This window comes from Prionailurus bengalensis, chromosome A1 (assembly GCF_016509475.1).
Source record: "Prionailurus bengalensis isolate Pbe53 chromosome A1, Fcat_Pben_1.1_paternal_pri, whole genome shotgun sequence".
Classification (NCBI taxonomy): domain Eukaryota; kingdom Metazoa; phylum Chordata; class Mammalia; order Carnivora; family Felidae; genus Prionailurus; species Prionailurus bengalensis.
This window is the reverse complement of record NC_057343.1, coordinates 7,758,715-7,775,981: the sequence shown is the minus strand read 5'-3', so window position 1 is coordinate 7,775,981 and position 17,267 is coordinate 7,758,715. Positions and strand designations below refer to the sequence as shown.

The following is a 17,267-nucleotide window of genomic DNA, read 5'->3' as shown; positions in this document are numbered from 1 at the left end:
GATTTATTTTTATTTGCCATGGAAACAGGCCCACAGAGTAAAAATAAAATACAAATCAGGCTACAAATCAGCAATTATACTAAGTAACTATTTCTGTAAAATGGTGTGCTTCTGTCTCAGAGGAAGGGGAATGAAGGAAGACATGTACGTGTGCATGTGCACAGGCATACAGGAAGGCGTGTACATGTGCGTGTGCACAGGCATACAAAGGATGGTAAACGTGTTCACTAAAATGTTAAGGGAGCTCTTATCTCCGGAGGGTGAGGAAAGTGGAGACATTTTGGCTTCCTTCTTTGTATTTCCCTATGGTATCTGATTTTTTTTCCCGTAAGTTTATATGTTTTACAAAAAAGTTACAGAAAAGTTTAAGATTTATTCATCATAAAGCCACTTACACAGTTCCCTTTGCTTAGAGTTATCATCGCCACCAAACGGCATGACGATACACAAGCATTCACACGGTATGCGGTATTTCAATTGATACCAACAGAATCAATGTGCACAAAAAAGCAAAATCGGTGTACGGTGGATAGAAGACATTTTCAAACAAAAACAGATGAACCGCTCGCTCCTCTTCCCCTTGAAACCTATTTGTTGTATGTCAAAGTCCCCCAGTAGTAGTGATCATTAATGGTCACAGAGGCGTTATTACCTAGCTCATTCTCAGTAGTACTCTCATTTATGTGTCAATCATCTCAAGATAGCTTAAAAACAAAAAAATCACTCCCTAACAAGAGAAAAAGACCTATTCAGGTCAGTTAATGACCATCACAGCATTCCATAGAGTCCATCACAGCATTCCATAGAGTCAAGAATTACTATATAGCTATAACTGTTTTCTGTATCTATGTACAGCTTCTATCCATACATATATAATACTAAAACTTATTTGCCACATTATATAGTAAGAGAAATTCACTTAGAGGCATTTTCTCTAACCAAGAACTCTGCCATACTCAATCACCAGATTCAACATTTATTAAGATTTTTCAAACATTTTTCTATAATGATATTTTTTGTCATGAAACCCTACCAAAAAAACTTAAGACAATGCACAAAGCATTAAATTTCAGGACTAACATCAGGCCAAATACTATGAATCACCAATCACTAATCCAGGTTCATCCACTCAATTATTTCAACAGCTAATACATAGAAGATACAGTGTTACGCAATGTGCTAGGCACTGTGGAGAAGAAAAACATAGAAAACACAGGCACTATGGTCTAGAAGCTCACAGACTGGCATTTCACAGGTACAGAATGTACACTGAACCCAACTCCACAATCCCAGACGTTCAGAACATCCACATATCAATATTAAGTAGAAGCATCTACAGTGTGCCTTTAGGACAGGTTATACATCCTTTAATTAGAACGATGTAAGTGCTAGGGAAAAGTGAACAAATGCTTCATGCTGACTAATTAGGTCAAAAGATGATATGCTTGAAATGAATCCTAAAAGACATGTTTGCAGAGTCAAGACAGAGAAAAAGACACAGCAATCAAAGCAATGTTCAAAGACAATGTTCTAAGGCAGAGGCAGAAAGAGCATGGTATTCAATAGTTGAGTAGGTCTACAGCAGTAATCAGGAGAGAAAGCAATAGGTACAGCTTGGATACATTCCTGAAAGATCTGGATTTTATTCTAATGACAAAAAACAGATGACAAAGATAAGAAACAAGATCAAATAATCAGTTAGGCAGTGGTTTGAAAGTTAAGACCAGAAGCAGGAAAGCAGATAATGTTAATCTATAATAGTAAGTGTCCAGGTAAGAAATGAAGGTGGACCTAAATTATAACTCAGTGATGTTAAAAGTGAAGACAATTTCAGGCAATTTCCTGAGTTAGTGGCAAGTCAGTTGGGCATCTGACTCTTGAATTTTGGCTCAGGTCATGATCTCACGGTTCATGGGATTGAGCCCCACGTTGAGCTCCATACCAACAGCACCTGCTTGGGATTCATATTCATTCATTCATTCATTCATTCATTCATTCATATTCTCTCTCTCTCTCTCTCTCTCTCTCTCTCAAAACAAATAAACTTAAAAAAAAAAGTGTCTAGACAATTTCAAAGTAGCCCAATCAACGAACCCTTGTTGGCCAAATGATATGACAGATAAGGAAGATGGAAGAGGCAAGAAAACTCGTAAGTTAGACAACTGGGTGACATCAATAACCAAGACAGCACAGAGTTGTGAATGAGTGTGTCCAGATGTGTGTGAACAGGTTTAAAGGAAAAGATGTGATATTCATTTTAGACATAACGAATTTCCATAGTCTTATGCCGTATAGATGAAGATGTTCTGAAGAAGCTAGTACTTACAGTGAGTGTAGAGGACAGAGAGGATAAAAAAATATATACTATGAGTAGGGAGTAGCTGAAGTCATGAAAATGTGCTGAGATCCCCAAGGGGTGCTGTGTGAGGTAAATGAAAAGAGAGTCAAGGACAAGAGCTTAGGAGAGTTCCTGAGGCCAGGACCACAGACAAGAGGTCCTCAAGAGAGACTATGAAAGAACAGTCGAAGAGCTAAGAGAACAAAAGTTTCAAAGAAAGAGGAATGGTCAACAATGTCAAATGGAGCAGAGAGAGATCAAGCAAGAACTGATACTTCTGGTAACCTTATCAAAAAGAGTTTCAACAGAGTCATGAAAGTGAACAGCAAAACACTGGGGATTGAGGGATGAATTAACAGTTAAAAAAAAAAGTAGCAACAATAAGCAGGAAGCATTTCTCAAATTGTTTTGCAGTTTCTCAAACTGTTTTGCAGTTTCTCAAACATGTTGACCCTAGAACCCTTACCCTTGGGGTCTCAGAGAAAAGAAACTTAAACATGGCATGTTCACAAACTATCAGGAAGAAATCACTGTCGAGGGAGAGACTGACTACAACTGAAAAGGGATAAATAATAGAATACATTGTTAGAGGGAATAAAGATAGGCTCTGAAGCATATAATAGAAGAACACCTGTCTGTCTGACACAGGAAGAAAAACAGGAAGGGTACGAATGCAAATGCCATATACAGGTCAAAAGCTGCCACACGAGACAATTCATTCTCTCTTTTTCCCTCCTCTGAACAACCCAAGTCACTTACTCAAAGTAACAGAGAAGCGGTGAGTAGGTGTGAGCAGATGTTAAGGGTTTGGAATGGCAGCTATAAGATAAGAGAAAAGAAGTAGATCTGAGGTCAGAAAGCAGTATGCACATACTAATGCCATTTGAGCTGCACCACAGTTCTAGAACTCTTCAAAGTACTGAGGAGAGACAGGTTTAAGCCCCAACCTCATAAAATTCCAACCCATTCCATCTAAAGCCCAAACGATTCCATCTCCTAGGGCCTCAAGTCTGGAAATCACCTGAAATAACACTAAAACTCAGCAAGAAACTAAAGATTGAAGTATATCCAGTGAGTTTCCAAAACCTCTCTGGGATCTTAAAAGCACCAGTAACAAGCAACTAGAATTCACAGGAGGATTTGTGGGCCAAAAGATTTTAATGTGAGCATTCTTCTACTTAAATACTTCTTACAAGAAATGCCATTTAATCAGACCACAAGGGGGGCAAATGCCATCAAAAGTGATGTTGACAAGTATGAATCTCCCTAATACGCCCAACAGTCCAACCGTTCTCATCCATTTATATCACTTCGGGGGTAAGCTAAAACAACAGTAACACTAATAATTTATGAAACATATTGAGACAAAACGAATATGATTTTATTTAACATGTCATTACTTTTAAGTAAATCTTAACCAGTAACACCTTCAGAAGTTTACAAAATCATGCACTTCCCCTTCTTTTATTCAAGTTGACCCCTAATTCTTTTGTTTTTAATGTTTGTTTATTTTTTTTTTTAATTTTTTTTTTTCTTCAACGTTTTTATTTATTTTTGGGACAGAGACAGACAGAGCATGAACGGGGGAGGGGCAGAGAGAGAGGGAGACACAGAATCGGAAACAGGCTCCAGGCTCCGAGCCATCAGCCCAGAGCCTGACGCGGGGCTCGAACTCCCGGACCGCGAGATCGTGACCTGGCTGAAGTCGGACGCTCAACCGACTGCGCCACCCAGGCGCCCCAATGTTTGTTTATTTTTGAATGAGAGCGAGCACAAGCAGGGGAGGGGCAAAGAGAAAGGGGGGCAGAGGATCAGAAGTGAGCTCCACGCTGACAGCAGCGAACCCGATGTGGGGTTCAAACTCACGAACCACGAGATCATGACCCAAGCAGAAGTCAGATGCTCAATGGACTGAGCCACCCAGGAGCCCTGACACCTCATTCTTATGGGAAAGATGGGAGCACACTGTTATCCCTTCCAAAAAAAAAGCAGTTTTAAACTAATTTTTAAAAATATTCAAGAGTATTAGTTAAAATGTGAGCCTCTAAAAGACAATTAATGTCACTGCCTCATTACACACACACACACACACACACACACACACGGAGCCACACACATCTGAATATAACTGACAGCACCCTAAATAAATATAAACAAAGACAAAGTTTAGAAGCGATAAGGTGCAACTGTAGATATGGAAATTTATTTAATATCCACCATGGGCTTGGAAATTTGAATCCTCATAATTCTGTAAGGTAGGTGACAGAATATTTCAATCCTAAACAACAGTATCTGAACTAGAGAATCACTGTTCTAAGAAAAAAATTTGAAATTCACATACACCTTTTGTCAGACAGAGAAATGGGTAATCATCGCAGGCAAAAGCTAAGAAAAGATAAAAGAGAATTCACACTCAGGTAAAATAAAGTACTCCTGGTGTGGAGTCTCCAGTAACCTTCCATCCGCCATCTGCTTGGTGTCCAGGCAAAGATGGTGAGCAAAGTACAACATGGAGAAGCCCTGTAACTTCACAACAGTGTCAAGAAGTAATTAAGACTACTGCCAGGCTCAGGAGATAGAAAAGTATCAAGAATACTTGGACAATGTTAAACTTTTGCGTTTCAAAAAAATAGAAGATCCTCGGGGCGCCCGGGTGGCTCCGTCGGTTGAGCGTCCGACTTTGTGGACGCTTTGTGGACTTTGTGGACGCTTTGTGGACGCTTTGTGATCTCGTGGTCCGTGAGTCCGAGCCCCGCGTCGGGCTCTGTGCAGACAGCTCAGAGCCTGGAGCCAGCTTCGGATTCTGTGCCTCCCTCTCTCTCTGCCCCAACCCACTCGTATTCTGTCTCTGTCTCTCTCAAAAATAAATAAACATTTTTTTAAAAATTACAAAAATAAAATAAAATAAAATAAATAGAAGATCCTCTAACATTTCAAAAGAAATCACCATCCTCTGTTCTAAATCGGTTGTGATCATTAAAGTAAAACATGGTGGCCATATAGCCCAGAAAACCCATGATCAAATTTTTTAAAGATATAAAAGTATTAGAATACCACAAAACCGCATACGTTGCCTAATAAAAGGAAATTAAACAGTAACATTTTGAGACAAAATACATTAGTGGTACAAAAATAGTAGCAAATACATGCTCAGACTCAAAATATTTACAGTCCAGTGAGAAAAGGCAAACAGATAGAGAAACTTAATATAAAACAAAATGAGATAAGTCTTAACACCAAGTATCATAGAAACAGTAAAAAAAAAAAAAAAAAAAAAAAATTTCTTTGAGGTGTTTAAGCAAGCATTCACAGAGAAGGTAGTATTTGAGTTAACTCTTGAAGGGAAAAAGAGGAAAGATTTTTTGTTTGTTTTTCAGATTCGGTTAATAATAGCACAAAATACAAAGATACAGAGAAGTGACAACATATTTCATGTTATATGAGGTATGAAAGATTCAAAATGATTAGAATTTAGGAAGTGTGGATGGTTAAAGAGAGATAGCCCTAGATAAGTAGAACAGATCCTGAAGGGATTTGAGAAAAATTATTCAGAAGATACACTTAGGGTTTATATAAACTATGTCAGTAGTGTTAAAAAAGGAAAGAAGAAGATACTGTAGGATTTTAAAGAATACAGACTACAGGCAGACAACATAGTAGAAAAATCTCAAATTTACAATTAAATAGACTTGAGCTAGGAATCCTAGCTCTATCACTTATTAACAACAAAATTTTGGGGGGTGCCTGGCTGGCTCAGTTGGTAGAGTGTGTGACTCTTGGTCTCTGGGTTGTGAGTTTGAGCCTCATGTTGGGTGTAGAGATTACTTAAAAAATAATAATAATAAAACCTTTTAAAAAAAAAGTAAGGTTTTTCTAAATTGCAACTTCCATTATTTGTCAATTGGGGATGATATGTCATTACTGTAGAGCAGCCTTAATATGATGGCAAATACATTGTCCAATGTATTATCTGTCAATTAACGGATAGCCAAACTTCAGTAGTTCCCTTCTTATACCAAATGGCAGAATGTGAGAGATGACGGGGAAGAAGTCAACACATGTTGCCTCAGTGACTGGGAAGATGAGGAAGTCATTTACTAAAGAAAAACCACATATTGAGGAGGGCATCTTTTGGAATGAACACTGGGTGTTGTATGGAAACCAATTTGACAATAAATTTCATATACTGAAACAAAATAAAAATTAAAAAAAAAAAGAACCACAAAAGGATCCGTAGATTCGGGGAAGAGAAAAATGCACCGAGTTTTAGACATGCCAAATTTGCAGTGATAATGGGATACGTATCTACATGCAAAGATAGAAGGCACAAAAAATCTGGATCTTGAACTCAGTAGACGGTTCTAATAGAAATAAAATTTTAAGAATTTTAAGCGTACAAGGGGAAGCAAAAAACAAGCGAGCCAAGAAAAGGAGCTCACAAGGAGCCACAGGTGAAACAAGAGTCAAGACTGCAAAGAGGAAAGAGTTTCAAAAACAGAGAGGTGGCCAGCAGTTCTAAGTGCTGGATCAAATGCTGTATTTGGTAATTAAGAAGATCTCTGACATTCTACGAGAGCAATTTCAGCGAAACTTGTAAAATGCCAAGTTGCAGATACTGAAGGAATAAATGGGTGGTAAAGACATCAGAGAAAAGAACAGAAGCTCTTCTAAAGGTCCTCAAGTGGAAACTCCACAAACATAGTACAGAGACCTGATGTACGTCAAAAGAGCCACATGTAAAATAAATTTAGCCTCCACCAAGCTACAAAAAACCTAAGGAAAATAGTATCGTTGATTCTCTGACGAGCATGTTTTGTATTTATACATCTTTTTTTTTTTTTTTTTTTGTATGAATGTATTAGAATGAAAGCATGAATCACTGTTTTACAAAAGTCGTGGGTTTGGTAAACAGGCTCTCTCATATCATGAGATTCTTGGTGAAAAAGAAATCAAAAGATTGCTAAGTGCTCAAAGATGGGGGATCATGGAGCTCTTGAAAGAAATCCAACACTGAAGAGAATAAATGCAATTATGAATGATTCAGGTGGAAACCTTCAGACTTCAGAGAAAGTTTCTGTTGCTGTTTTTGATTCAAGGCTTTTGTTGGTTACCTTTTGTTTTCGGAAATTGAAAAACTTCTAGAGGTGTTAGGTTAAGACCAAGAAATCAATGTAAAGATGTTTCCAGATCCAGAAAGAAAAGTAACTAAGTGTCACTAAGAATCGGATGGAAAGGTGAGGAAAAGGACTAACTTTACAAATACTGCAGTTATGCAGAGGCTACAGTCCATGTCCAGTATGCACAGTCTAGGGATGCACTCTCACCTAAAACAAAGTTCCTCCTCAGAAGTTCAGTTAACTAGCTAGGTCATTAAATCAATCACAGCTCTAATACATTAGAGGGTATACCAGAGAGAGGGGAAGAGAATTTTAAAGTCTGACAAACATGGGTGAAAATGCCCGCTTCTCTACTGGCTACTATTTAACCTTAACGTTACTTAGCTTCTCTGAAGATGTTTCTTCGTTTAACAATAACACTTGCGTCCTGAACTGTGAGGAACACCAAAAGGGATGATTTATGTAAAGAGCTCACCACAGTGTCTGGCACAAGGTAACCACTTAAGAAACAACAGCTGTAACTACTAAAATGAAATATAAATTAATATTTCTCTGACCGTAGGATTGAGAAGACCTAAGATTTAAAGGAAAGGAAACAGGAAAGATTAACTATCTGGCTATGCATTTTTTGAGTAAAATTTTTTATGTGAACAAATAGAAAATGTTAAAAAGCATCATATAAAACTAAAACAAAAATGGTAAAAGAATGGATTTACATGAACTAGTTTTCTTCACACAACAAAAAGATACCCCCCCCCCCCCGCCAAAAGAAAAGAAAAGAAAAGAAAAGAAAAGAAAAGAAAAGAAAAGAGGCTGACATGCTCCTTGCCCTGCATAAACACCACCAGGTGCCCAATGTAGGAACCCACAGATACAGTAATGGACACTAAGTGGGTATTTTTTAGTACTTCAACGTGTCACTGATACTGGGAGGAGGTACCGTCCTTCCGATGTTAGACCAAGCTAATAAGGCATCCTCACGTCCTTAAAGGAAAAGAACTATCTGCAGCATAAAATAACAGTAGTATTTGAAATGTGAGATTCAGAGAACACCAATCTTTCGCACATTGAAAGGTTTGTCTATTATAACCCGTTTTAACCAAACAGAAAGCATAATTCTAGCATACGCTCTTACAGCAACCTAACGGTGTTTCGAGCTGCGCTCGAAAGAGGTACCTCGAGACGGTCACTGGGATAAGACGGGCATATTGTGGAGAGGCCGAGCGGCTCTGCCCGTGCACGACCAATGTCACGCCCCACAGCCCGCACGCCAACTCCACCTCCACTCATCTCTGTTCTTGTCTAGTTAGGGTGCAATTTATTTTCAGACTTTCTTTTTAAAACTGAAAAATAATTCTAACCGTCAACATCGAATCTCTCTCCTACCAATCTCAAAGATAAAAATTCAACGAACTGTACTGCTATTCATTATTGCCAGATTCAAAACTCTCCAAGGAAATTTTGAGGATATTATCCTGGGGACCCTCCCCACCCCCCAAAACTTTTCCTTACCTTTAGGAAATACTATGAAAACTTCACTTGGGGCAAATGCTATGTTTCGCAATATTTTTGTAGTAACTTGTTTATTTCTATGCCCAAGGGAATATAGATATCACTGCGGTATTAATACCGAACAGACCAAAGTATCGTGGAACCCCTTCATAACACAAAGTGGTGACAGAAATAAAACCAAGTTGTTAACTTTGTTGTATGTTTTCTGCATGTGGTGTATGTATGTGGGCTTACAGCCTCTGGGCTAGCAATGCATTAAAAATACCCATGTATTCTGAAAGTTTGGGGAGAAGGATATTCGACTTCCACCTAGACTGCAGGTCTGATTAACAGGTCTGTATTATACCATTACCAGTGTCTTTAAAGGAGAATATAATCATTATTATCCAAATTACAATTGAATATAATTCAAACCTTTCCCCTGGTACTTCAGAATCTTACTGAAAAGCTAACCTTTGTGATAAAATCCATTTTCATTATTCAGCAATGATAGACTGAAATGTGCCTGCCACAATTCTATGACAACATACTGTCGAAGCTGGTTTTAGAACCAACACGTAACAAGTCATTTACATACAAGTTTTATGTAGTAGTAAAAAATGTACAGAAAGACAACATATGAAGCTTCCTGTTATTGAGATTGCAAATAAATGAGACTTCTATGATAAATTTTATAACGACTTTTGAATACAGTACCCTGAATAACTGTGTATGAAATATAATTTGAACTCATAACTTAACAAAATCCAAAAGGGAAAAACTAAATTTAATAAAAGAATACGAAAATAACTACAAGCAGAGAAAGCTCAAAAGCCACCACAGAAAATCAATGAATTGGTTAACGGGCCACTAAACTTACTTCGATTTAAAAAAAAAAAAAAAAAAAAAAAAAAATCACCTAAGGATATCAACTAAGCCATCCAACCTTCACACCCACCACCCACACAGACACAGAAAGCAGCCAAGATATTCACTTTCAAAAAATGTCTAATAAAATTATTTTTACCTGTAAATTGTTTTCTGTGACTCTGTTCCACCAAACCATATTGATGGGTACTCCTGATTTACACCTGTCAGCAAGGCAGCCAATAGGGTTCTTTGCTTTTCGTGCCTTTGATCCCATCGGAACTAGCCTCTCCTCCAGCATCCCCAGGCGATACTTCCTTGGCTAGGAAAAAGAAGGAAAGAAACCAGGCCACTCCTAACATCCCCCACACTAATCTAAACTAACATAACTAGCATACAGAGGATAGCAGGAATGGTGGAATAGGAAACAAGCAAAATTTCTAAGATACTCCCTCTAACGTCCCTATCACCACCCACCATTTCCCACCCCCACCCCCAATACACACCTCCAAAATAACCCACAGGCCTAACAGGCTGAACAACAATATGATATAAAGCAACAACTGTTGTAGAGATATACATTAGAATCCCATTGTACCCAGCTTTAATGAATAGAAATTACCAGCAAAGTTAAATGCTCTACACAATTTTTTCCACTGGCACTTACCTATTCTCACTGCAATATGAAGAAATGCTTCAAGGGCACAAAATACAGGTAAACATATTCTCCAAACTCTTATCTTTTTCTGCTCCCCATTTTGCTACCTTCTTTCCTACTGAGGAATTGCCCCCACTTCAAAGCAGCAGCTAATTCCCAAGAAATAGATTTGTTTTGAATTGATTTTTTTAATTTTTAAAATTCTATGCAGGTTAAAGTACAAGTCATTATGTCTGAAGTGGGCATTCAACTTAAGGTACTCAATGAAATCATCTCAAAAATTTTTTAAAAAATACACACATTTCATGGGACTTATAAATACCAGTAATGTGAACAGACTGATAACTGAATAGCTTGTCCAATAAAAGCATAAATTCATTGGCAAACATTGTCATAAAGTTAGCAAACAATCTTAATAGTAGTTGGCGGGGTTTTTTTTATACGTGAAAGTTAATGGTAGTTGTCACCATCTTACCTCTAAATTTGCACTAAATTACATCTCAGGGGAATGAATGTGTGTGTGTGTGTGTGTGTGTGTGTGTGTGTGTGTGTGTATTTTTTTTTTTTTTGTATACATATTTTTCCCTTTAAGGAATGCTGGTATATTCTTAGGGAAGGTGACTAAGCCTGAAAGAAGAAACTCTATGTTTACTCACTGTTCTGTCGTAAGTCTGGTGAAGCAAACAGTTACAATTAACTTTCTTCAGAAAAAGTGTCATGGCCAGACAAATACATAACATATAATTTTGGCTAGTAGAGACAACCAATTTGAAGAAAACTCTTGATTTCTAAATTTGAAAGTAACCTTGCAAATAACGCCTATGGGAATTATTCTATGCAAATTAGATTCTAACTACAGAGATGGGCCTTTGCCAGTGGTCTTTGATTTAAGGGGGAAAAAAAGTAAACTTGCATAAGAAAGACAACTAAACTACCTACCAACCCATAATTATAGCAGTGGATAAGTGTTTCATGAGGCTAACACATTTCCACCTCTATGCAATCTCACACCAATTCAATTACCCTTCATGTGTACATCACAAGCAACTTCTGTGGATGAAAATAAAAATGTACTCATCAGAACAATATTATAAACGAAAGAATTTTAAAGGAACTTATTTCTAGTAACACAGCTCACAACTGTAAGACTTTGATACGCAGCAAAAATACTATCACCTTAATTAAGCTTTCACTAACTTAAAACTTCTATTTTAGAAAATGTCTGGCCTAAAGATTATCCTAATTATCAGAAAAGTTCAACACATCAAAGAATATTTACTTAAACAAAATCACAACCTATCAGATAGGATTTACACAAGGCACCTAAGTTCCGGGCACGTATTTCAAATTCAGACTTGCTTTTGAGCTGGTTATTACAATTGGTGCAATTTATTTCCTTATACCGGTGCACTAAGCAACATAGAAAAAAAGTATTTAAAGAAATCCAATGTAGCATTCTCCCTTCCCAACAGGTCTCCTTCTGTTTCTTATTTTTCCAAAGAGGAATCCATCACTTCTCTCCCCACCCCAACCCTCAAAAACCTGTAATTACCCTAACACCCTTCCCTCTTGAATAGAACAGATCCCCAAAAATGTGCCATTACAGATTGAGGTTTCTCCAATAAGTAGCAAGAGATTAAAACTTAACCTGAAAGTAAAACCTTCTACGTGATACTGAACGAAAAGACTTACGGTATCAGTACCATTTAAATTATCATGAGAAGCAAAAGAAGACAAAAGGACATCTGAAAAGGGATGGCAGCCACAGAAAGCACGAGGGTGAGGCGAAAAGACCACATGTAGAAGTCTCACTGCACAGGACATAAATTATAGTAAAATCTCATCTGTAAGCTAATTCCCAAATTATCTTGACTATCATATATCCCTTGAAGAACACGCATTTCCAACTGAACATCTAAGAGATCTTTTTGTATCAGGACCTGTTCTAAATACTTGGAATACAATGATGAATAAAACACAAACCTTTCCCTCAAAGAGAATATAATGTGGTAGGTAACAAAGTCATGCAAACAGAACATACTGACTGTGATATAATAAATGCATATATAATAAATAAGGTACCAACAGGGCAGAGACAAAGGGTTCACAGAGAAGGCAAAAGCCTGAGCAGTTCTGAAGAAGAAGTTAAGTGGACCCAGACGGAAAGGGGGAGGGGGAGGGGGAGAGAGGGAGGGGGAGAGAGGGAGGGGGAGAGAGGGAGGGGGAGAGAGGGAGGGGGAGAGAGGGAGGGGGGAGAGGGAGGGGGGGAGAGGGAGGGGGGGAGAGGGAGGGGGGGAGAGGGAGGGGGGGAGAGGGGGGGGGGAGAGGGAGAGACGGAGAGGGAGAGGGAGAGGGGGGGGGGGGGGGAGAGGGAGAGAGGGAGAGACGGAGGGGGAGAGGGAGAGACGGAGAGGGAGAGGGAGAGGGAGAGAGGGAGAGACGGAGAGGGAGAGAGGGAGAGACAGAGAGGGAGAGGCAGAGAGGGGGAGAGGGAGAGACGGAGAGGGGGAGAGGGAGAGACGGAGAGGGGGAGAGGGAGAGACGGAGAGGGGGAGAGGGAGAGACGGAGAGGGAGAGAGGGAGAGACGGAGAGGGAGAGGGAGAGAGGGAGAGACGGAGAGGGAGAGAGGGAGAGATGGAGAGGGAGAGGGAGAGACAGAGAGGGAGAGGGAGAGACGGAGAGGGGGAGAGGGAGAGACGGAGAGGGGGAGAGGGAGAGACGAGACGGAGAGGGAGAGAGGGAGAGACGAGACGGAGAGGGAGAGAGGGAGAGGGGGAGAGAGAGAGCGCGCGCGCCACTGTAGGCCAGAAGAAAGGTGTACGTAGACGCATAGATGCATACAAGGCACTGTGGGCAAGGGCACACAAGGGCCCTTGTCAAGGGCAAGGGCAAACTGCACGTATTAAGTCTACCAGGAGAGCAGAGGGCCAACCAACCTCCAAGAGCAAAAGATGAGGCTTCAAAGCAATAAAAAAAAAACCGTTCCTATCCCGTCCCAAGGACTTCAGACTTCATTCCATGGGCAACGGGAACTCGTGAAAGCTTCCGATGGAACATTACACTGGCAACGGGCAGACCCACGGTGGGCTGTGGCGGCAATCCAGGTTAGGGTTGCTCAGCCCCCGCTCACCCACGGGGCTGGCGGCCGTGGAGGCCGCCCTGGGCACCACGGCACGTTTCGGCAGCGTCCCCGGCCTCTCGCCTCTGGAAGCCAGTGGCCCCACAGGCCCAACTGTGACAACCCAGAAAGATCTCCAGTGTTCCCTGGGAGCAGGGGCACAAAACTGCCCCCATTTGAGAATCGCTGGTGATTCTCCAGGATGTGAACTCAAGGGAACTGAAGTGGGAACGAAGCTAATTACGGCCTGGGTGGGAAGAGACATGCTGGGCTAAGAACTGCTATCGGTGACTCACTGAAAGTGGGGGCTAAGGAGACCGGAGAAGTCAAATCGAAGATAAGGAAATAAAAGGGGGCGAAGAAAATTTTACGGGAAATGCTTATTAATCCCTAAAGTTATTCCCCTAACATTCTGAGTTCTGTAAGATCCAAACCCTCCCCTCCAGAGCAAACAAAAGCCCTCTTCCCTCTCCTAGACCGATCTTGAGAACGTCGATAGTCAACAAAAGCAGTAAAGGGCACTGCTGACCCTCCGTGCTTGATAGCCTCGCCCTCCGTGGAGTTCTACTTACAGAATGGAAGTGTTTTTAAGTGTCCTGTCCTATCTGTAAATCACCAGCTTTTCTGCCCCATCTCCTACCAAGTCCACACCATACATCAAAATTCCCAATCTCTTTCTGTTCCTGTGGTAAAATATCCTGAAAGTGTTCCTCCCCTCTCCCTCTCTCTAGAGTTACACAATCCCTGCTTTAAAATCTCAAGATTCACTACAACAGTGAACGATTTTTATCATTCTTCGCAAAATCTAAATAAACAGTACGGTAAGAGTAGACGAAAATAGTTTTACTCATTTGATTAGGCATTTTAAAAAAACACACTGGCTTCAACAAAAGTATTCAAGGATCCTTTTGTGTTCAAACTGTAAGGAACCTATGAATTTTCTGGAAATGCGATTAAAATAAAAGTTCTGCTTCAGTGGACCTCGAGCGAAGCCTGAGACTGCATTTCTAAAAGGCTCCCACAACTACTAGTACTCTCCTGCTCTGGTGACCACACTTTGGGAGGAGTAAAGTTCTAGAGAATATTACAGAAAAGACCTAGAGAAAAAACAACGAACGGTCCAGACAGAAACTGAGGCCACTCCCGGAAATAGCAAGAGTTCAATAGAGTTTGACCTACATACTTCGAGACCATTACTCATATACCCTGCAGAAGTTTTTCAATGCTGGCTCTTCGAAATTTCATGACCTAGTCCATAAAAGCCCTTTCCAATGGTTTAAGACTAAAGGAAATCCTCCTTTACTCCTTACACATGAGGGACGTCTCCGTATCAAAAGAAAGAATAGTAAAAGCTAATTTTTACGACTCTTTGAGTTCAAAAGCCTAACCGCACACACTTTTTTTAGTCATTCATTCACTCGACATTGCAGCATAACACTCTTTGCTCTTCTTCCTAGAAATACAAAGCTGAGATCTATTCTCTTCCCCTAAAAAACTTCACAGTCTAGCCAAAGAAAAATCTATAAATACCACTGCATGTATAGAAAATGTAGTTAAAGCCACGAAGTAACAGACCAATTTTTCAGTGCACAATTCTTCTGGTACAACTGCAAAACAGCAATGCTTTAACAATGCTTCCTATTACTACCCATATGTTGTTATATATCATTAACTAATTAGTGATAAACTATAGAAATCAAGTTGTTACCATAGTACAAAAAGTTTCCAACACCCTGAATTTTAAGAAACCCTTTCGAACATCAAAAACATTCACTATTTGTACTTCTAAAACAACGAGTGATGATTTGAAGTATTATGAATGCCACTTTTAAATGGTTTGCATTTTATTAGTCACAAGTTCTTCAGGTAACTTAGAAAATAGTAGAGTGTGTGTGTGTGTGTGTGTGTGTGTGTGTGTGTGTGTAAACTATCTCCATTCAGATAATACTTAGTAACTATATTAATTCCCATTACCTTTTACTATAATAACTCAGCAACCTACCTCCTGCCACTCCTGAGGGTCTCAGGTCCACTAATAGAAACCTCTGCTCTAGGGGCGCCTGGGTGGCTCAGTCGGCTAAGTGTCCGACTTCGGCTCAGGTCATGATCTCGCGGTCCATGAGTTCGAGCCCCGTGTCGCGCTCTGTGCTGACTGCTCAGAGCCTGGAGCCTGTTTCGGATTCTGTGTCTCCCTCTCTCTCTGACCCTCCCCCATTCATGCTCTGTCTCTCTCTGTCTCAAAAATAAAAAAACGTTAAAAAAAAAAAATTAAAAAAAAAAAGAAACCTCTGCTCTAGAACTGACTACATATTTATTTGAAAATAAACCGGCATCTTTTTTATTTATCTATCTTTTTAATATAACCTCTTCTAAAGGCACCTGGCTGTCTCAGTCAGAAGAACATGTGCCTCTTGATCTCAGGGCCGGGAGTTTGACCCCCACATTAGGTGCAGAGATTATTTAAATAAATAAAAATAAAACTTGAAAAACAAAACCTCTGCAGGAGTGCCCGGGTGGCTTAGCTGGTTAAGAGTCCAACTTCGGCTCAGGTCATGATCTCACGGTTCGTGAGTTCGAGCCCCAAGTCAGGCTCTGTGCTGACAGCTCAGAGCCTGGAGCCTGCTTCGGATTCTGTGTGTGTCTGTGTCTCTCTCTCTGTCCCTTCCCTGCTCACTTCTCTCTCTCTCTCTCAAAAATAGATAAACATTAAAAACATTTTTTTAATAAAATAAAAACAAAACCTCTTCCAGCTCACAGCAGTCGTCCCTAAATTAATGAAATGTCCTAATATTTTAGCATATTTGTAATTATGAGAAGTAAATTGGAAATTATAATTTCATTAACGATTGGTGGGTAATCTAAACTCACTGGGAATAAATAGACCCCCAAATTGACTAAAACCATTTGAATTTTTTAAATCAAATACATTAACTAATTTCCATATAATCATCAAGACAGGGAACTACCTCTACCTAATTTACTATGTGGATTTTAAAGGCTCCTACACCTAATTAATTTAGAATAGTAAATCCAGACCTACAGACCACTGCAGCATGGGCTCCAATCATCTTCCCCGTGAGTAAAACACTTAAAAAATCAAAAACAGAGTAAGCCAGCTTCAAAGATTATGTTATTTCGTCCCACCATTCGTTATAATTGTGGGCTACTTGTGAAAACATACTAGGTTCCTTAAGTTTTCATTGTTCAAATAAAACCAAGAGTAGGACGCAATGGGCAAGCGAGTCCACTAAAAAACAGACCCACTGTTAGAGACTCGGGGGCAGGAAAACATCTATAAATGAAAAAGCCCTTTTAATTTACGAAGTCAATGTACAGGATAACAGGATGAAAACAGACGATGCTCTAAGTTATATCAAATAAAGCAAATCAGGATTTACAGACACACACGAACATATTTTTAGGCTCTACCATGAGTCAGTCCCCCAATATTCTATGCACATGTTTAAGGAAGCTTACAAAGCGGTTATTCCTTCTGTTCTTAAAACCTCCGGATTGTAACGGAGTTCTACACCAACAAAAGCAAGACCAGTGGAGTACTTCTGCTAAGCAAGGCTACATTTAATTTCTAAAGAACTGGAACACCAAACTGCAACTTCTTTTATTCTTCTGGTTTAGAATGGAACTGAATATAAAACGGAGAGAAAGAAAATACCGTG

At 39.7% G+C, this 17,267-nt stretch overlaps 1 protein-coding gene across 5 annotated transcripts in view; it reads right to left on the bottom strand.

The window, feature by feature from the left end:
- The window catches only part of PAN3 (poly(A) specific ribonuclease subunit PAN3), a 133,810-nt gene that overhangs the window by 85,918 nt on the left and 30,625 nt on the right, over nt 1-17,267 (bottom strand). For 3 of the 5 annotated variants that reach the window (XM_043575939.1, XM_043575925.1, XM_043575932.1), the window contains exon 5: nt 9,974-10,135. The exons of the other annotated variants lie outside the window; for them this stretch is intronic. In XM_043575939.1, the coding sequence (XP_043431874.1) occupies nt 9,974-10,135 (162 nt within the window). The remainder of the gene's footprint in view (nt 1-9,973; nt 10,136-17,267) is intronic. 5 annotated transcript variants of the gene reach the window in all.